General features: G+C 43.1%; 1 protein-coding gene across 2 annotated transcripts in view; it reads right to left on the bottom strand.

The window, feature by feature from the left end:
• The window catches only part of Kcnk10 (potassium two pore domain channel subfamily K member 10), a 133,954-nt gene that overhangs the window by 44,744 nt on the left and 66,843 nt on the right, over positions 1-22,367 (bottom strand). For both annotated transcript variants that reach the window (XM_075948053.1, XM_075948052.1), the window contains exons 3-4: positions 11,504-11,621; positions 2,765-2,925 (exon numbers count right to left, since the gene is read on the bottom strand). In XM_075948053.1, the coding sequence (XP_075804168.1) occupies positions 2,765-2,925; positions 11,504-11,621 (279 nt within the window). The remainder of the gene's footprint in view (positions 1-2,764; positions 2,926-11,503; positions 11,622-22,367) is intronic.

The raw sequence follows: 22,367 nt of genomic DNA, 5'->3' as shown, positions 1-22,367 counted from the left end.
CCTACTTATAAACCATCAAGGAAATAGGGTTTTTTGTCCTACAACCACAAAGAACCATGTTTGTAGCTATTTCCTCCAGATGGAAACATTGCCTTGTGGGGGATGCAGAGAGGATAGCAACTCATGAAATTCCCAGTATTTGTGAGGACCCTGCTGAGGTTTAATAATCAGTAAGCAACCCCTGAGAAGGATACTTGGTAGTCTAGCTACCCACAAACTGCACAGGGAGCTCCACTGTGCAGCTTTTGTAAGTTGTCACCCTTAGAGGTTTTAGTAATGCAGCTGCCTGAGTCACTCACGCTTCGGTAAGTAACCCTTCGTGCACGCTCCTGTAAGCAAACCCAAACTCAGCTAGGCTTAGATGGAATTATTGCTTTGGTTTGAAATTACTTTCTCCATCTAAGTTGAATAGAAAGAGTACCCACACCAGGAAAAGTAACTCAGTAATTACCGTTTTCCAAATATGAATGCACTTGGAAGCATGTTCTCCCTCAAACCTGGAGCTTCATCGGGCCCAACACCTTGACTTTGGCCTTGTTGATGTAAGACATGTCTGCTCACCTTCCTGAATAACTTTCTGTCTTTGCCGCTGCTGCAAGAACCTGAATGGGCCATCAGCATAAAAGTGAAATGTGGAAAGGCTCAGGCTTGACCAGAGTCTACTGAAGGGCCTTCTGGAAACAACTCAAAAGTGAATAGCATGCTCCCACTGGTAGTCTAAGCAGTAAAATGATTGCAATCTCTCGCCTCCTGTAGAATACAATAACTAAATCTGTTCCGGGGGATTTAAAAGCTACAATCTAGCCCTTTCTTCTCTGACCAAGGAAACTGAAACCAACAGGAGCCACAACAAAAAGGGGAAATGCCAAATCCGTGGTTTCTCCATGGGAATGCTCTAAGAACGTTCCTGTTCCTTCTGAGTGTTCAGCCACTGCATCTATTTTTCCCTAACTCGAAGGGCTGTGCCGATGGCTAAGAATCACCTCCGAAGAGTTCAAAACAGCCCTTTGTAGACAAACTCTCTGTGTCTGGAGTTAAGAAGACCTAAACATTTGAGAAACTGCGCACCATGGTTTCCATGGTGACCGCTGAGGAGACAGGTGCACATTCTAATGAGGCTGGCTATTCAGCCAGCACCCAGGGAGCAAAGGCTGTGGGACATTCCAGAAAAATTCGCATATGCACAAATCTGAGTGAGTGGCTAGCCTGCCAGCGAGCTCTCCTCTCAGAAGGGACAGCAGCTCTGAGCTCTATTTCTGGTCCTGGGCCAAGTTCCTGCCAACCCCTTATTCCATTTAACCATCACCAAAGCTTTCTAAAGTTGTTCTGGGCTCTGTCGCCTTTTGCTGATAAAGAAATGGAGGCAACTTAACAGGACTGTTGGGTTTTTGAATGTGACTATGACCCAGCTATGCATCTGATGAAGGACAGAAAGATGTGAGAATGACATCAGAATTAAGTAAGAGCACAGAAATGGCTAAGCTAACCACAAGTTTTATGAAGTCAAATGACCAGGGAGGAGTTAAAGGGCATTGGCAACCTTAGACCCCCTCACATCTGTCATACATGCCTGCTACAGAGATCAAACTTATCATCATTAGCAAATAAACTCCGCAAGTCAATGTTCTGAAGAGGAAAATTGGTACTAAAATAATAGCAATGTTCCACGCCTTAGCATAAAGGAGAGATTTGGTGTCCTGTTGTTGAGGGAATGTTCAGCACCGAGAGGCAGAATGAGGAGGAGCCATGAAGCAAGAGACACAAAGCACAGAACAGAGGACAGAGAAGTTCAGACTCCAGGATGCCCTGGAGACACTGCAGGAGTTAAACAAGTGAAGGGATTCTAACAATGAAACAATGGGTTTGTATTTCTCTACATCGTTTCAAAAACAGCAAAGAAACCATCTTCCATCTTTTTCATTTGTTAAGTGTTTGTATGTGCATGCACACATACACATGCATAAGTAAACATAACCCATAGGTGGAAGTCAAGAGATAATCTGTAAGGGTCGGCTCTCTTATGACCATGTAGGCTCTGGAGATTTAACTCAACTTTTGGGGTCCCCACAGTATCATTCAGCCTGCTTGCCACCTTGCATCTTTAAGGGGCGCTAAGCTATGGTTCAAATGTGACAGGTGTTGGCTAATGTGATCTTTAAAGGTGAGGCCTTCAAACGGGTTAAGTCATGAGGGCTCCTCCACCAATGAAGTAATAGCCCTTACAAAAGAGTCATCCTCCAGTGTCAAACCCCTTTTCCTTTCCATCCATCCACCACATGGGGCCTTAGCACCCTTCTCACTAGAGGTCACAGTGACAATTGCACCTTGAAAAGGGAGCGCAGCCTCTCACCAGGCACCTGCACCTAATCTTATACATCCAGTCTCCAACCTGTGGGGAGTGAGTTTCTGCTGTTTATGTGCCTTCCAGCTCGGGCTTTTCATCAGAGCAACTTGAACAGACTAAGGCGTTGAGTGTGCCTCTCCTCTGTTGGGGATACCTGTGTTGATAGCCCACACTTAACCTTCTTCGATTTTGTACTCACATACCACCACAAGTACTTATACCACCCACCACAAGGCAGGAAGTTATTCCAGAAAAAGGCATTTAGGTACATTCCTCTTTCTACCATTGGCCAAAAGATAAAACGCGGTCATACCATCCAGCTCTTTCATTTGGACAGAGCCCTTGCTGCTACTTCTAAACCGTATTAGGCCAAAAGCCAACGAATCTGGTAATGAGGGCTTAAATTGGTGCAGTACTCACTCGGAAAACCTTTTCCACTCTTGCAATGCTTTTGCCAAAGATGGTTCCAAGTTGGTCTCCAATTCCAGCCAATAAGAAACCAAAGAGCGGAATCCCAAAGATGGCATATAAAATACAAAAGATTTTGCCTCCTTCAGTGCTTGGAGCAATGTTCCCATACCCTGGGGAGAAAGAGTGGAGAGAAAAAGAGGGAAAGCAGTGAGGTGGCAGAGAAAGTAGAACATTGACCAAAGAATCCTCAGAATTCGTGGTTTCCAAAGCCCTTTACATTTCAAAGCAGTGCCCCCTCGCTTTTCTCTATATAAATAGTCTCCATGTTTCCGAGAACTTAATATACTTAAGAAATGTGTGGTCAGCCTGAATGTATCTAATGGAAATGATACTTTTCTCTTAAGAAATAGCACACATCATGGACACAAAAATTTTCACCTTTGCCTCTGTAGACAAAAGCCCCTTCTTATAGTATCATCCCACAGGTATCCCCTTTGCCTGGTCTCACTGTGTTCAACATCTGCTCTCATAGAGCAATAGGTGTTGAACATTAAAAAAAAAAATATGGTCTACTACAAACTCAGATGGGACAAAGGCTTGCCTTTCCCTAGCCCAGGAAACCTGATGAGTAAGCAAAGCCTCTGTGTCTCTTTCCCCCATTGACAGTGAAGTCTAGTTGTGCCCAGCTCTCTTTATTAGAAATGGCACACAATCCCCAGCTCTTGTATCTCCACCCACTACCCTTGCATCCAGAACAATCAGAGCCAAATAAATGTTTGTGGATGGAAACTATGTTTGAACACGAAAGATTCCGTCTATAGTCAGGCCAATTACGTAAGTAATTCAAGTCTCATGAGTATTAGACTTTATAGTGGTTTGGAAGAAAATAACCCTCATACACTCATAGGGAGTGGCACTATGAAGAGGTGAGGCCTTGTCAGAGGAAGCATGTCACTGGGAGGAGGCTGTAAAGTCTCACCAAGCTAGGCGCATTATGGCAAGTCTCTTCCTGCTGCCCAAGGATCCAGATATAGAACTCTCAGCTCCTTCTCCAGCACCGGCTGCCTGCAGGCCATGCTTCCCACTATGATGATAATGGACTAAACCTCTGAAGCTGTAAGCCAGCCCCAATTAGATGTTATCCTTTGTAAGAGCTGTTGTGGCCCTGGTGTCTCTTCACAGCAATAGAAACCTTAACTAAGACAGCCTAATTCCATACAAATTGGGCTTATAATATTAGTACAATTTACATAAGATGTAATTGATATTCATTTTCTTGACAATTAGCATTACACACTTAAAACAGCCAATTAACCTTCTCCCCAATTCAAACAGTTTAAGTGGGGACTGGTTTTGAATCCATACAATGGATGAGGTATGGGTCCATGGCAAGAGACACATTAGAGAACATAGCAGAAAAGAATAAAGTTCTCAGCATGACCAGAAAAGAAAACACATTCTTGGTTGTCCGTCATTCATGCTCCCATGGGCCTGCACAGATACCCTGCTTGGGATGAGTCACTTGGCTGTTTTCCTTAACAATTTTCTGTTCAGAATCATTCAACTTATTTAAACTTCCCTTTCCATTTCTTAGATGAGTGTGCAGGCAAGACTTCCTAATCTTATTTTCTTTTGCTCACTATCACATTGATTTAAATGTGCAACAAAGCTCCTGGGAATTCTTCTCTAATGCTTTTAGGAGCTTATAGAAAATGATCTTGCCAAGCAAACTCACCTAGATTAGTCTGATTTTCATGGACTTACTCTGTTAGAAAGAGAATGAGCATGCCCCTGCAGCCTCACATCATAGGGGCTGGAGGTGAGCCTTGGAAACATTCTAGAAACTTGTAGAGACACTAACAATTTTAGCTTGGCTGTCTCGTGACAGCCTCATTTCGGGGAATACAGGTTTTCTTTTAGTCCGTCTCAGAAAGATATTGCAGAGGTAGGCAATCTGAAGCCCTGACCCTGCTGAGTGTGCATTTATTCATCCAGACAAGCTCTACACATGTCCTGAGTGTTCTCACAGAGGATGCAGGTGTCCCTAGAAGCACCAGCGAAAAGCAAGGAGGTTTCATATCTATCTCATAACACCCCACTGTTCTTAGACCCATGGACTCTCTCCAAGACTTAGGGTATTGAAAACATTCAAGAAAAATGTGAACCAGAAGAGTATTGGGTGGTAGCAGTAGTAGAACTGGCCAATATTTCTCAGATTAGAATAGCAGAGTAACATAAAATCGAAGTTCTCCAGTAAGGGTATTAATAAAGCAAAATTCAAAATTCAAATATGCATGCATGCATGTATGTATGTATGTATGTATGTATGAATGTATTAATGTATATAGTTGACACAATGTGTGTGTGTGTGTGTGTGTGTGTGTGTGTGTGTGTTTGTACCTTGAGATGCATTAGCTCAATGAATTAAGTGGATCCATGATCATGCCGGCTGGGTGGTAAATGCGGTGCTTCTTAGGCAGCAAAATACCATGGAGGCTGAGAAATAGAGCAGTTCACCTGCTGCTCGAAAAAAAAAAAACTAAACCAGCACACTGGAAGTAGACATAGGGAGAGCAAAGGCAGTCCGGAAGGCCCTCTACCAACCAGCGCTTCTGACTCTAAGCAAAGGATGGCCAGCTGAACAGGAACACGGAGAAATAACGAGGTTTTTGTAGCAGAGGACCAGATGGGTCTTGGTTCTGATCACCCCTGAGTAGAAAACATCTCAAAGTCCTTAAGGAAAAAGCAAGTGTTTAAAGACGTGATCCTGAGACACAAAGAACTTTCCACATGCTTCTTAGGTGCCCAGATCAGATCTTTGCAACACCATGACTGTGGAAGCCACCTGTCTGCACTGGAATGTTCTATTGCATGCAGGAGCTGTGCAAGTCAAACAGGACCTCACACTCAGAAAGGTCCTGTGTTGAGGGCAAAAGAGTCTTTGTGCACATGGATAAGCACTGGGGAAATCAGGAAAAGCTAAACACATAACATCTCTTCAGTGGAATGAGGTATATAGCTGTTCTTCCTAGAACTGCTTGGAATGGCAGTTTACAATCTGGTGTTGGTTATCTGATGAGCCAGGCTCTGACCTTATTTCCCACAATTTATGCTTCACTTATTCCAAACTTAAATCTTGAACATGACTTCCATTCCATAAAACTCATCCTTAGGAGTGGTGTCACTTGAACTTTACAGCTAGGTGACTTCTATGTTATCTTAGGGTCAGGCCAATCCTGACAACCACGGGCATTATGTTTACCTCGGTTCTTCTACCTAGACCCTAAATCTTGGGCACTATATCTGAATCAACAGTACTTGTCTTTGTGGAAAAAAAAGCAACATCTACATTGAAAGAATCTCAAGGTAAACACGTCTTAAATTTATTGCTTACTTGGGACTGAGTTAATTGTTATCAGAAAACATCTTTCCAAAATTGTTCTGTGCTTAAATACGGCTAAAGTAAATGATCTGGCGTCAGACTCTTGAAGTCTTGGACTAGCAACAGCTACCTAAATCAGATTGAACTGAGATTCATTCTTCTCTTCCCGGTATTATTTCCCTGACAGCTGTAAACCCTAAGAGACCTTCCATAGTCCTGTGCTTGCTTGAATGTTTTGATGCTACTATGTTGATATTCTTTTTTTTATAAGATAATTTTATTTTTTTTTAATTTATTTATTTATTAAAGATTTCTGTCTCTTCCCCGCCACCGCCTCCCATTTCCCTCCCCCTCCCCCAATTAAGTCCCCCCCCAGCCCGAGAAGCAATCAGGGTTCCCTGTCCTGTGGGAAGTCCAAGGAACCCCCACCTCCATCCAGGTCTAGTAAGTTGAGCATCCAAACTGCCTAGGCTCCCACAAAGCCAGTGCGTGCAGTAGGATCAGAAACCCATTGCCATTGTTCTTGAGTTCTCAGTAGTCCTCATTGTCCGCTATGTTCAGAGAGTCCGGTTTTATCCCAGGATTTTCCAGACCCAGGCCAGCTGGCCTTGGTGAGTTCCCATATTCTTAACTACTTTTTAATAATGAAACATGTGTTTCCATTCTGCACCAAGCCCTGCTAGTCCTGGCAGGTGATAGGGGGTGAATGACACAAGACTCCACTGCTTCTTTACTGTGACCTAATGGATAAGTTAATTAATTTTTCCGGGTCTGATTCTTACCATTAGTAATAATGTGATCATTTCCCGCCTTTCTGGAAATGATGGTCCATATAAAAGCATCCACACACAAGAGTGAACATCATCCCTCCAGCTTACAAAAGCTAGTTGCTATGGGTCTACCAGCAGAGGCAATAATCAAAGGCAAGAGGGACTTCTCATATCAGAATCAGATATGAAGAAATAAATAGTCGCAAGGCACTTTTGATCCAGACCAGTCTTTTTTCTGGTTTGGACAGGTTCCTAAATGTATTTACTTTGCTGAATGACTATTCCCAGATGCCCAGAGGAGACCAGTTCCAGGAGCCCGTGCAGATAGCAGAATTCAAGGATATTCTATTCTCTTATATAAACACCATATTTGCATATAAACCTAAACACTTCCTCCCATATAATCTAAACTACTTACAATAGCTAATGCAATGTAAATGTTATGTAAATTGCTGTTAGACTGTATTGTCGAAGGGATGATGAGATGGAAAAACAGTACAGTGTGCATGCATTTTTTCATTTGAATATTTTCAGTTCATAATTGGTGGGCTCTATGATGTGAAAACACAAATACAGAGGGCTAATGATACAAACATAATCTCTGTATAGATCAGCATGCAAAAGGCCCTTTTGAGAAGTATATTGATACTAAGTAACAGGGTCACTTTTCAGAAAAGGCCTTTCGTACATACGTAACTTCATGCGGCTCTTGAGAGTCACGAGGAGAGCCCTGCAAAGGTCTGTGCCCTTTGACAGAGCAAAGGCCTTTTCCCTTCTTTGGGCCTTTCCCAAGGAAACAACCTACTTCCTGAATAAAGGTTTTCACTGTGGTGTCAAGAGGGTCACAAAAGTAGAAACATCTTAATCCCTCCACATGTGACTACAGTACGGACAGTGAGCCCAAGGGGGCCATCGAAGACGGGCTTTGCAGTGAACCCCAGAGCTCTAACACTGCTGATAAGGGAAGCGTGAACAATATTAGCTTGCAAACTATATGATCTGGAGCCGGTAGACCAGGATATGAACTGCCGGTTAATGAGATAAAGCTTCCTGGGATAACTGCTCCACTTGCCCGACTTCTGGGAGAGTGGGCAACTTCTCAGGGGCAGCTGAAGAATGACCAGCCCTGAGATTACTTGCAAGCCTCTTTGCAAGTCTTGAAATGAACTTACCATAAGTACTTGGCTTTTTTGGCGGTTTGTTTTCTCACCTCGTTCCCACTTACATTGCATCAAGCCATTTCATTTTAACTGCTCTAGCTGTCTGGCTTTGTTATGACACTTTGGGATTAAATTTTACTCAGCTAAATAGTACTCAACTTAGAATTCATTATGTCTTAGTTAAGAGAAAGAAAGGAGAAAGTTGCATAGGACAAGAACCCAGCCTCCTGTAATCTTCAAGTGGTGGGTTATATTTTTGTTTGGTTTTCTTTTCATCCTTGCTTTGTAGTGGTTGCCTGCTGGTAGCCAGCATCTTTGTGATTTGGAATACTGGAGTGTATATTTGGAATATACAACTGCTTAGACACGGTGGCCAGCCTCTTTCTGCAGAGGTAGCAGCCTCTCAAATAGCCAAGACAAGGACACATGAACCCAGGGGCTCATCAACAGGGCAGCTCGGCCTAAGACTTAAAGCAAGATCATGTGGCCCAAAGATGGCAGGTACAGTAGCCAGAAGAATCAGTCACTGGTCATGGGGTCAAAAGATTCTTATGGACCCTCTTATCAACTCTCTTATGTCTGTATACATTGGTTAGAAATGTCAAGATTATAGAAAATCCAATGTAGACTAGCTTAAACCTAAACAAAGGGAAATCCCTCTGACTCTGGAAAAATAGAAAATTTAATATTTCTTAGTACTTACGCAAGTAGCTCTATTCAGAGCTCACAGGCCGTGAGCAGGATCCACTTACCTCTAGCCCTTTCCTTACCCCAGCAGGGTTAGCTCAAGTCTAGACAGAGTAACCTGCCAAGGGAAGACAGTAAGGGGCAGTGGCTTGGCTCTTCCTTCTCTGGGTTTGCCACCAGGGAGGAAGTGAGGAAGCCATTTCCTCTAAAGTTCAAGCAAAATTCTCATTGGCCATCTTTGAACTGATTATTCTGGCCACAGACTGAATTGCTTTGTATAGATATTGTCATTGACAAATATGAGCTAGGGCTCATGAGGGGAAAGGGAAGATTGTAGATACTGTTGTTGAAACAAAGATGAATTTAAAAAAATTATGAGTGATGGGTGGTCGGAACACTAAGTGAGTGTCAATAAATACCGTTAGTGCTTTTCTGAAAGCCATACCAATACTTCAGAGTCCAGCATGAGTCCTGTCAATGCCTCAAACAAAATTCTGATTTAGCAATTTCATACAAGGAAATGAATAGGGTTTTTCAATCTATTATATGTAATATCCCCTAAAATCTCATGGATCCAATACCGGCATTTTGAGAGCATTTTCCAAAATATACCTTTTGAAATGGCCAAGACTTTCTCGAATTTAATTCTTTTACAAATCCTCTTAAAATGCATGATGCCTTTCATCATTCTAATAACCAGACTGTCAAACACATTCTAACATGACATCATTCTTCTCTGGTGGATGACTACAATGTCCTTGTATTGGCTAAAGCTCATAGCACATGAGGCTCCAGGCCACACACTTTCTCTGTTGGGTGTAGGGAGTCTCTGAACTCCAATGGCCTAACCTGATTTGGAGGTCATAAAGGCTTCTAGGTGCAGACTTACATGTATAATGGACACTTGGAACTCTGACAACAGCTAGTGTTAATGAGTTTAAGAATTGCAGGTGTAAAATAGCTTGTCATCTAATTAGATTAGAGAGTTGGTGGTTAATTTTAGTTTACTTGACTGGATTATGACTACTCAGAAAAGCATTATTTCGGATGTGTCTGTAAACAATGTTTCTAGATGTTTCCACAGGGCATTGTCATGTGAGTCGATGGACTAAGTGTGGAAGATCCATCCTCAGTGTGGACAGGATCATTGGCTGAGGACATTGTAGAACTAAAAGGGGAAGCCATAGAAAAGATGTCTTTCTTTCTATCTATCTATCTATCTATCTATCTATCTATCTATCTATCTCTATCTATCTATCTATCTCTATCTATCTATCTCTATCTATCTATCTCTATCTATCTATCTCTATCTATCTATCTATCTATCTCTATCTATCTATCTCTATCTATCTCTATCTATCTATCTATCTCTATCTATCTCTATCTATCTCTATCTATCTATCTATCTCTATCTATCTATCTCTATCTATCTATCTCTATCTATCTCTATCTATCTATCTATCTATCTATCTATCTATCTATCTATCTCTATCTCTCTCTGCCTGTCTCTCTCACATAAGCATGTACAACTCAGAAACATTTTGCTTCTCCTACTCTTTGACATCAGAACCCCAACCTCTCTGACCTGTAGTCAACAGGATTTATACCTGGCCTTGTGGATTTTCAGCCCTTTGGCCTCATTCTAAGAATTATACCATCAATATCCCTGGATCTGAAACCTTTGAATTCAAATTAAATCATCGAAAAGCACCATATGGCTTCTTCCATTGCAAGTAGCTTGCCAAATGGACCTGTCTTGGAATCCTGATTGCAGAAGACAATTCCTCTGCCCCATGTCTATGCACATATTACTTAAAGCTGACAAATCACATGCTAGAAGCCACACTAATCGTGTTAAGGCAAACACTGAACAGATGGGGTGTCAGCTAAAATTGTGTGGTGGAGAAAGATGGGAAAGGGAAATGTCATCACTCATAATCAGGATCTATGCATACTGACTAATGACTAGAACATCAAGGTTATTATATACTATTATAAAATAACGGCTAAGACAAAATTCACACTACCTAAGTATCAGAAAACAAAAGGTTCATAAAAATAAGACTGACACTGTTGCAGAAAGGCAGTAATGATGGTTTATATGGGGGTAAGTTGCTAGAGCATGTGCAAGGGTCTGCTCCAGGCAAATACCCAGGTTTTTATGTAGTCAAACTATCCTAGGAAGACAGAAACAAGGAAGTGGACCAGGAAGGAAGAAGGAGACCAACACTTCCGCTTGCACAGTGTGAAACTCAAAAACAATCCCTAAAACTGAAAATTCTAGAAGTAGCAGTACCAATTTGATATTTAAGACACCAGAGGTAGACACTGAAACCATCAGACAAAGAGATGGAAGTTATTTTCTCAGGAATAATAAAAAAACTAAAGAGGGAGAAAGGGTGTTTTGTTCCCCCATACTCAACTTTGTAGATCATTTTCATCCCACTGTCTGAATTCTACCAAGAAGTGCCATCTTTACAATGGAATCTGAACACAACAGAGCAATCTGAGCTCAACTGGTCAGGCCGTGCCTTCTCCCATTGCCTTGGCATTAGGTTCCTTCCGTTGAAATGCTCTTCCCTCGGAAATCTCCACCCTGCTCTGTTTTTTTACTGAAAGCAGCCCCAACAGCTGTGTTCACTGGACCAAATAGGGAGAATCTGCTACTACAGTTTAAGAAGACAAATTCTGTCTACCCATTCCTCAGAAGGGTCTGCGGGGGAAAAGATATTCGTAAATGGTTGGATACCTATGGTCGTGATGACAGTTCCAGCAAAGAAAAAGGCACTTCCGAGGTCCCAGTGGCTGCTGCTGTTGGAAGAGTTTCCTACCGGGCTGACTCCTGCATTGTCAGCATCGAGTGCGTGCTGCAAAGAGAGGGGAAAGCTCAAGTAAGAATCTGATAATTTGCTGTACTGCTCAAGAACCTGCAAGGAGCTAGACACTGCCGGTGCAGCAGAAAAAAGGACAGGCTTCAAGTGGCATACCATACACCATGAAAATCAGAGGATGACTTCTAAGTGGGAGAAACATCTAAGATTTAGAGTACTTATATAAAACTTTACATAAGTTTAAATAAGACTTACAGGCAGGGGTGGCCTCAATTATACAAAATTCACGCATAGAATTTTGCTACCAGAGCGTTCACCCGAAGTTGTCATTTCTGGAAGAGCAGGCTATAGGTTTCTTTTTCATCCACCCTTTTCTGTATTCTTAAAGTACTTTCCACTGAGTTTCTTCCAATAGCAAAGGAATTTAAAACTCAGGCACCAGGTCAGATAAGCTTGGTTCTGCGTTTTATTAATACCAGAATCTTAGATACTTACCTCAACCTCTCTAAGCCAAATTAATTTACTTGTGAGACCTTCCCTTGCTATAAGGAATTTTTTTTTGAGACAGGGTTTCTCTGTAGCTTTGGAGCCTGTCCTGGAACTAGCTCTTGTAGACCAGGCTGTCCTCGAACTCATAGAGATCAGCCTGTCTCTTCCTCTCGAGGGCTGGGATTAAAGGTGTGTGCCACCACCGCCCAGTAACATAGCTATAAGGATTTAATGAGGTGGTCCCTTTAATATTATCAACCCATGACTGTCTTTGGTAAAGACAGCCATGTGATTCAGGGTCATGGCTGTTCAATGTATAAACATTAGAAAGTGGACCAACACAAAAATTACTATGATATCAACAAGTTTACTAGGGCCACCATCATGTACGTGGCCCATTTTTGACTGCACTGTTATGCAGTACATGGCTATAGCATCCGTTCCCTAGGTATCATTGTGGTGCTCACCCTCACCCACATCTACCAGTACTGTATTACATTATTGAAACTGAAATTATATTGGGGAGAAGGGGTGTGCAGGCACCACGGTGCACAGATGGAGTGCAGAGAACAGCCTGAGGGAGTCAGGTCCCTCCTTCCAGCATACAGGTTCTTCTGAAGGAACTCACATGATCAGGATTAGCAGGAAGCCCCTATTACCCCAGGAGCCCCCTCACCAGTCCTGTTCTCATTTTATTAATCAGCCTGAACCGACTCCTCAGTGACCACTGGAATCCCATACTCTGTCTCAGTATGGCCACTACCTCCTCTACGGTGATGACCCAGCCTCATCCACCCGCAATGAAACTGTCGCCAGTCATTGGGGTGCTGCTCCCTCACTCCCTCGTGTCTTTGATTACACTCTGCCACAAACTATGCCCACCACCGAGGTCTGATTTAGGTCCTGCTTCTCCCCAGTGCCTCAATCTACATATTACAGCTCCAAAATTGTCCCCTTCCCAAATGTGCACCAACTCAGCATAACCCTGAAATTTGTCCCCCACTTCAGCATGAGCAGCGGAAGATAAATCCTCTCGGGGGCCCTTCCTGAGCTGGTCCTATTATCCTGCTTCAGTCTAGGTGCAGAAGGAGTTGATTATCATGCATCCCAGTCACCTGCAGTCCACAACTGTGAACTGTAACAAGAAGCCTTCCACCTAGGAGTTCCAAGGAGGAGGTGACGGAAGCATGAGCTGCTTAGAGAGACTGAGACTCCACATTCTGGACAAAGTTAGAACTGAGCAAGGCATGAATAATGAGACACATTTCTGTGTCCTCAACAGCTTGGCTCAGACACATAGTGGTTGTCACACATTGGGGAACAACTGGAAAGTCCTTATTCTCTTCAGTATGAATGCTTGATGAGATCAGTCAAGCTTTCTAGGACAGGGATAAGTGACCTGTTCTATAAATCGCCACATGATGAATATTTTATTTAGCCTTGGCGGGTTACATAGAGTTTCTGTTGTTTATTTTTTTTCTTTCTGTCCTTTTATAAATAACTGCTTAAATATGCAAAAATACCTTTCCTACTCCATAGGCGGTATGAAAACAAGCTGTCGAATAGATTTGCATATACGACTGACTAGGTGACAGGATAAAGACAGTCTCTGTTTAAGTCTTTAGTCCTCCTTGCCCCTAAGGATATGAAGCATTATAAAGGGTAGAGCTAGCGACAGTTTCTGACATAAACGCAGGCACCCCAGAATTTAGCAGCAGCTGCATGGGCTGTGCACAGATGTTTTCTGTCAATGGCTTGAATCAGCGCTGGGTGACAGGACTACTTATTAACCCGGCGCTGCATTCTGATCTACTGAGCATTGGTACACATAGGTATGCATGTATGTGTGGCAGCCAGAGGTCACCCTTGGGTGTCATCCTCTATCACTCACCAGCTTGTCTTAGAAAGGAGATCTCTCATTAAGCCTGGAGATCACCAACTGTCTAGGCCAGCTGGCCAGCAAGCTCTGGGATCCACCTGTTTCCCCTTCCTCAACACAAATATTGCACATCAAATATTGCACATGCAAGCCATCCCACCTGGTCGTTATGTGGATGCTGTGGTCCTCATACTTGCATCTCAGGCTCTCTGCCAACTAAGCCATCTCCCAGCCTCTCCTCTGTTTTTGAGGGAGATAGGCGGGGGAGTTCTTTCTAGTGCTAAACCTCACTTTCCTTGTGCTGTGTGCGAGCTATCCAACCACGTCAGTCTTAACCGAGTCTTAGATCCTTCCTCACTATCTATCCACCTCTGAGGATGCCACTCACAGGTGATACCTCCAGGACAGTTCTAGGCCTCGGTCACTCGAGCTTCAAATCACACCACCAATACCTAACATTTCCATAAAACCTGAAAGAGGGTTATGTTCAGCAGAGTCTCACAGTACTGAGAATTTTCCACAAACATCATAAATAAACCCAGTGCCACACATAAAATACAGATTTACAAGAAAGATAAATGGAAGTGATTATTGCTGCATTGAAATATCTGAAGTAAGGTGCCTTTTCAAGATTCACTTTTCTTGAATAATGCAGTTAATGGATATTTAATGTTTTTGCATGCAACCTTCAAAAGAAGTGTTTATCAACTGAAAGGGAAAGAAACTAACTCTCTTCAAGCACCGGCATTGAGCCAGGCACATAAGAAGTACCTCCAAATTTACTCTCTCCCCAAATCCCAGTAGGGTGGTATTGTTCCCACTTCAGCAATGCTGCAGCAGATATGAGAAAGTCAACTAATACATCTGAGGTCACAAAGCCAGGAAGCAGAGAAGCCTTGACCCAAACCCTGTCTAGCCCAAAGAGGATGGTTTGGCTCAATTCTCTACACATGATACCCAAAATGCACTCTTTTTCCCCTTCCATCCTCATAACCACATGGAGACCAAGCATGGCCATTGTCCTAGCGTGTAGGCAGGAGGGACCTCACAGCAATCAGTAGCTTGGGTGCTTGCTAGGAGCACCTCCATCTGATAGTTTCATATCTGTGAAGTAAACGCCCTTCTTTCCCCTAAGTCATATATAAAGTGGGCAATGTACCCGAATGCCCAGGGAAGCTGTTCTAAGGAAATTGTATAAAAGGGTTGCTTTGGGCCCACTAATATTCTAGACAAAATCCACTAGGAGCACTTTCTACTTTGAAAGTAGAAAGAAGGTGAAAATATGCTTTCTAGAAAGCCCCCAAACTTTTGGTAAGGTTTTAGATCTTTGATTCTATCTAAAATTAAAATGACTGGCTGGGCAATGGTGGCACACACCTTTAATTCCAGAACTCAAAAGGCAAAGGCAGGTGGAACTCTGTGAGTTCGAGGCCAGCCTTGTCAGCAAAGAGAGGTTTAGCCACGGCTACATAGAGAAACCCTGCCTTAAAAAACCAAAACAAAGCAAAACAAAAATAATAAATTAAATTAAATGTAAATAAGGTTTAAATGACCAGTAAACCTAGTTAAAACAGTTACCACTTGAATTTGGAGGATCAACTCTTTAAATTGTAGCTGATAAAAAAAAATAATGCATTTCTGAGGTACCATGTAAGGCTTTAGTATATGCTGTACTTTGTGTAATGTTCAAATACAGCACACATACTTATACCCCCCAAACAATTATCATTTACTTATAGTGAAACTACTTAAAATTTATCCAGCATTTTTAAATTATATATAATAGGGACATTGTTCTAACTAAACAGCAGTAATTTTAAATGAGTCTATGGTTTTAACATTAATTTGTATTTAAAATTAATTTTATTTAAAATTAACTTTATTAATTTTTAAAGTACTATCCAATGATTTTAATGGTCTGAGCTCAAGTAAACATTGTATAATTAAATAAATTTTTAATGCTTTTATTATCTTTGTATTCATGCCACAAAAGTCAAGCTAAAGCTGGGTGTGGAAGTATGCATCTTTAATACCCAAACTTAGGAAACCGAGGCAGAAAGAGCAGGAGTACAAGGCTACACATGGAGTTCTAGGCCAACCTGGGCTTCATGACACTGTCTCAAGACAAAAAGTGGGGAGGGAGATAAGGAAGCACCCACTTCATGAACATTTAAGCAATGACACAACTGTACTGTGTATATTGAGTTTAAAAGACGTTACATGGGGCTGGGGCGACAGCTCAGAGGTAAAGCGCTTGTCTCGCTGTTTAAGGCTTTAGCTAGATTCAACTCCAGAACCTCCAAAAAAAATAAATAAAGTTGTATGTGGTGCAAATTCAACCAACATTAACATCAGTTTGGGTCATAACCTCTGGCTTGGTGAGCATGTTCTGTTCACCTACAAATTCAACCACAATCAAGTCCAAGAGGTCTTAGAGTAACAGATGGCAAGGGATGGAGAGATGATAGATGGCTGGGAAATGAGGTACTGATAGATGAGAGATAGATCATAGGAGATGGGTAGGTGATAGGTATGCTATTGATAGATGGTTCATAAATAGAAAGACAGATATATGGATGGATGGATGGATGGATGGATGGATGGATGGATGGATGGATGGATGGATGGATAGGTGGGTGGGTGGATGGATGGATGGGTGGGTGAGTGGGTGGATGGATGGATGGATGGATGGATGGATGGATGGATGGATGGATGGATGGATAGGTGGGTGGATGGATAGGTGGGTGGGTGGATGGATGGATGGGTAGATGGAAAGATGGGGAAGGAGAGAGAAAGAGAGAGACTACATATAAGAAGACATCACTTTGTATTCTAGTTCCACTCTTTGTTGATGTTCCTGTTTGGCCCCTGAGTTTGAATTCTAGCACCAACCCAGCTGCCTAGCAAGCGACTCAAGAGGGCACACTACAGCAAGTCTTGAAATGAATGAACAAGCTAAGAGAAGGGACATAAGCACACAAACTTTCCTGGGGAAAAAAAAACATTTCTACTTCTTAGTATATGAGATAGCCATTAAATAACAACCACCACCCCACAAATACACACGTGGCCATGTGAAATGAACTAAAAAAAAGGAATAAAAAAAGGAGGGGCAGACAAAAACAAGAAAGGGAACTGACTTGGAGGAGGGCATCATCTAAAAGAATCTGTATCTCTCTTCCTCCCCGCACCGCTATATTCCAGCACCATGCATCAAGACCAAACAGAAAGTATAAGAGAGAAGCTACAGCCTCCCAGAAAGAGCCTGCCGTGAGGTGAACAGGGGAGGGAGAGGCGACTCCTCCTTGCAGGACCCCTAGCCAGGCTCCTCTGTCGGGATGCTGGGCTGTGTAAATCACACTTCCATACAACACAAGACGCCATCATGAGCGTTAGCGCTGCCCAGGGATAAATGATGGCCCACGGGGGATCCATAACTGTCTGGGGCTTTTCTTCTATGATCTGTGTGCTTGGTGAGATCATCTGTTTCTTTCTCTTCTTAGGAAGCACCATGAAGACAAACAACCCAAGAGCCATAATCACCTGCTTGTCTCAGATTAGCTGAAGAAATCAACAGATTTACGCCACACGCATGGGCGCAGATAACTAGGGTAACCGTTGGATTTATTGTCCTAACCAGGACATTTCCAGAACAAAGACTGCATCTGTTAAAAATTAAACTAGAAACACAGCTCAAGTGTAACCCCGGCCACAGTCATTTTGCTAATAATTACACCACAGGACAAAAAGAAAAGACCATATCTGAGGGTACACTCACAGCTCCGGGTCCCCAAGGTTCTTCATCCCTATAGGGTTCTGTCAGCGAAGGAATTGATGAATTGGATACTTGGTCAGGGGGGTGAGGTGGCATGGGTGTGTGAGTGTGGGAAGTGGCTTCATATGCATACTAAAAGTGAGCATGCACTCAGCTATGAATGGGCAGAGAAGGAAACCCCCAAGCCCAGAAAGAAAGGCACAGGAAACAGCATGCATTACAGCCCAAAACACCCTCGGTGGTTCAAAACTCCAACAGTGGGGTGGTAACCCGCCCTCCCTCCTTTAACGATAGAGGAAGAGCCTTAGGTGAGAAGCAGAAAGATGATATTAATTTGTTTGCAAGCCTCTTTCCTCCTTTCTCCTGCCTCAGAAGTGTTCAACACATAAATATTTCACAAACTCAGCCAGGAGTATGCTGGGGCTGGGGGAGGGGAATTTAGCTGCAACAGAAAATCAAACAGCAACCCTGAGAGCCAGAGGAAGTCTGGAGCCCTGCTCAGCTAGGCAGGCTGCCAGGGTCAGAGATGTCCCTGCCTCGGTACAGACAGGTAGAGACCGTTAGGGATGTGACTCTTGCAAATATAAATAAAGCAACAAATATTTGGATTGTGCAAGTCGCCCAGATTCTGAACTTGTTTTCTCATCTGTAAAATGAGGAAAGGCTATCTCCCTTACGAGGCTGTTATCAAGGCCTTTTGAAAATGTGTGAAACAAAGCCTGGTGGTGGTGGCACACACCTTTAGTCCCAGCACTCAGGAGGCAGAAGCAGGCGGATCTGAGTTCAAGGCCAGCCTGGTCTACAGAGTGAGTTCCAGGATAGCCAAGGATACACAGAGAAACCCAGTCCTGAAAAACTTAAAAAAGAAAAAAAGTATGGAACAGTTCAGATAGCAAACTCTCATAATGATGACGACGACGATGACAACGACGACGATGATGATGATGATGGAAATGAATCCATTAAGTTTCTATGAGTGCACCTATTAACCCAGCCCACACAATGACTGTGCATAACAGTCATCATTGGTCTCCATGGGACATGTGACACTGAGAATAGTGAGGTACCCGGGCCACAGCTCACATTTGGAGGATGGCAAATCTAGCCAGTGATGCTGTTAGAATCGTCACCAGGAAGAACATTGAGCCAGACTCTGGAAAGTTGGATCTGTCCATCCTGAGGCGTTTCTGTTTTGTTTGGCTTTGTTTTGCATTGTTGTCATTGTGTTGTGTTTTGTTGTCGTTGTGTTGTGTTTGTTTCCCTCCCCATCTCAGATCACTCCGCTCACCACACCTGTCACACACCTGGTCTGGGACATCTCAACTGCTTGTGAGAGAACAAGAAAAACAGAAAGGAAGCTAAGGTTACCCTCTGCTCAGGCAGAGGGTCACTGTGAGGTGAGACCTCTGCTGGCCTGGGAGAATTTGAAACAATTCAGAGGCCACCCTAACCACACCACCTCAAAGCCATCAACAGCCCACACCCCACCCCATCTTCCTGAGACTTTCTCAGAAAGACAAAGGGAGAGGCACCCGGGGGCTATAGCGACTATCACCGTGGGGTTTCTTTCCTGCTGCTTTGAATATTCAGTTATGTGCAAATATTGGCCTTTCCTCGGGTCCCAGGAGAGGCAGGTAGCAAGCTTTCATCAGGACTTTATATCCTGACAATAAATCTAAAGCGAAAGCCACCTGCAGAAGGTAGATGGGCAGTGGATCTATTTATAGGATTAGAGAAAGCCAGGATGGGCCAGCAGACATCCCTAGCCCACAGTCTTAGGACAACTTAGACTTTCTCATGATCCCAAGTAAATCCTTTAATCAAGGGGGAGCAGGTTCTAAAACTGAATTCATTAATGCCTGAATATAATAACTAACTTAGCTAGATATTGTCGTCGTGGACCAATGACATTTGGGGGAGCTTATTTAACTTATTTCTAAATTGTGCCACATGATATAGTAAAATTTCTCCCCCACCTGATTGTTCAGAAGAATAAAACAAACCACAATGAAAGCACCAAGTCTACTAAGACAATAAGAATATATGTGTCAATACTGATTTGATCAATAAGCTCTCAGACAAACTAAACATTACCCTTTTGTCTTGGTTTGAGCTCAGCCTCTACAAACCGAGTGATGTATTTCCAAGTAATGTTGAAAATTATCCTGGCCTTGAGGAGAATATCCTATGGATGCTCCATGGTCTGGCAAGATGGCTCAGCAGATTGAGGCACATGCTGCTAAACCTGACTGTCTGAGTCTGATCCCTGGGATCCACATGGCGAGAAAGAGGTGACTCTTGAAAGTGTTCTCTGATAGCCACAAAGGCACAGTGACGTGCATGTCCCCCTCCACCAACACTTAATAAAAAAATGGAATTAGGAGAATTAGAATAAAATAAATAGATAACCAAATCACTGACTAGTCTACGTAAGGGGTGTGAGCATAGAGAGAGAGTATTAGAGAGAGCCTGAACTTGGTAGATGATTAAAACTATGGCTCCAGGGGGCCCCTTGCTTTCACGTACTTGACTCCATTGCTTGACCCTTTGTTGTTCTTTAGTGTTCACCCTTGACCTCAGCCCAGAAAAGAATGAGCCCACACATACTCCCAGCTTCTCTCTGATAAGCACAGTCTGATTGTGGGGAAATAATAAGTTGTATAAATCAGAGGCACTCCAAAAAAAGTTCTAGAATACCCTTAAAAGTAATGATAGTAACCAGCATGTGCAAAATGCTAGACTCTTTGGTTATCATAAAAACCCTGGATAGTACATGGAACTCTTCTCAATGAGAATATTCTCAAATGAGACCACAAAAAGCAGAAGTAATTTGTTCGGAGGTATGATAATTAATACGGAGCAAGGCTAAAATGGCTTAATGTCTTTAATGCTAGCCCTCTCCTGACTTCTACAGGCAACTTTCTATTGAGTTTCTAAACATTTTTCTAACCTTCGACTGTTCTTTCACTGCGCAGGATGGCACGGACAACTCAGAACCGACACAATCGCTCGCATTTTAAAGAACCCTAAGGTCAATCTTGGGGGTCATCCTGAGCCCACAAGCTTTTGCCTCTTCTTCCTATTTCTGTTAAGAGAAAAGGAAATGTTCTCAACACAGACTGAAAATCTACCCTTAATGATAGCTCTTGTGCTCCGAATTTCAGACAGAACGTACTGGCCTAGTCCTAATACCTACGTTTAGACCCAAAATCATATTCCTGCAGAAGCCGACTAGCAACCCGTCATTATTGTCTACCCCACTCACGGGTGCATGACCCCATCACAGGGGTCCTGGAGGTCAAGTCTGAGACACTCCCTTTCCATGAATGGGAGCCTGAGTGCTTCCTAATCATTTAAACCAATCACATTGGACTCCATCCAAGCCAAGTCAGTTTCCTCAACCCAGAAATAGAGCATTGTGGTTAAAAAAGCAAAGTTTCTGGAGCCACGCAGTCTTGTCTGCATCTCAGTTCTTCCTCTGACCAAAGCCTGAGCGCATTGTCTGTTTCTCTGTCCCTTGGTTGCTTACCTCTCTGAGGATCCCCAGGGAGAGTGGATAGATGAGGCGCACTCCCAACGCAATGAGCAGTAAGCAGCAAGCCTAGATGAGCTAGCCATACAATTTCTGCTCAAGGCTCTTGAAGGACAGGCAGTGTTTGCTTCATACTTTTTAGAACTGCTAAGGCCTAACGTGGTATCTGCTTCATGACAAGTAGTCAAATGTTAATTATCCAAATGAAGAGCAATGATTAGAAAAAATAAGAATAACTATACAAACCACCATCAAAAATTCATCATTCCCCAATATATACAGCAACACCTTTAACAAAAGCCAACACGGGCACATTTGCGTAGAAAAGCAGACTTGCTAGCATTTATTTCTGGGGTTTTGGTATTGTTTTTCTGGGAATTTGGGGGTTTTGTTTTTGGAACACCGAATCTTTGTTTGCTACTTTCCAGGGCCATGCCAATTTCTATTAGCTCTTTAATATCTGGCTCAAAAGCTTGAGATCACAAAACAATGGCAGAACCAACAGCCCCAGTAGGTGGCAGGGGAGGGGGAGCAATAACAATAATGAAGTGGAGGCCTGCACAGGCAGGCCAGGGGCACCAGGCCTGATCCCACACCCACTGAACAATTTTCTATGTGACTGATTTGCTGACAAAAGGGCAGCCCCTCTGACTGCTAGACACCAGCCAGGGAGAATTATATCATCCCTTAGAGCCATGTCCCTGGGCACTAAGATCCCAGCTGTCACTGTCAGAGGTCACCTGTCTGGGCTGGCTGGATGAGGAGCAGCCTAGGTTAGGGAGAACGCAGAGATGATCTTGTTTGGGACTCTGAAATCACAGCCTGGTGCATGCATATCTCAGAAGCCATGTGTGGTGGTTTGAAAGAAAATGGCCTCTATAGGCTCATAGGGAGTGGCACTATTAGGAGGTGTGGCCTTATTGGAGGAAGTATGTCACTGGGGTGGCCTTTGAGGTTTCAAAAGCACAAGTCAAACTCACTCTGCCTGCCAATCTGGATGCCGAGCTCTCATCTTCCTTTCCAGCACCATGCTGGCCACCATGATGCTAATGGACTAAACTTCTGAACTATAAGCCAGCCCCAACTAAACAATCTCCTTCATAAGAG

The sequence above is a fragment of the Microtus pennsylvanicus genome, chromosome 14 (genome assembly GCF_037038515.1).
Source record: "Microtus pennsylvanicus isolate mMicPen1 chromosome 14, mMicPen1.hap1, whole genome shotgun sequence".
NCBI classification, from domain to species: domain Eukaryota; kingdom Metazoa; phylum Chordata; class Mammalia; order Rodentia; family Cricetidae; genus Microtus; species Microtus pennsylvanicus.
Note: the sequence above shows the minus strand (reverse complement) of the source record. Positions and strands in the feature narration are given on the sequence as shown.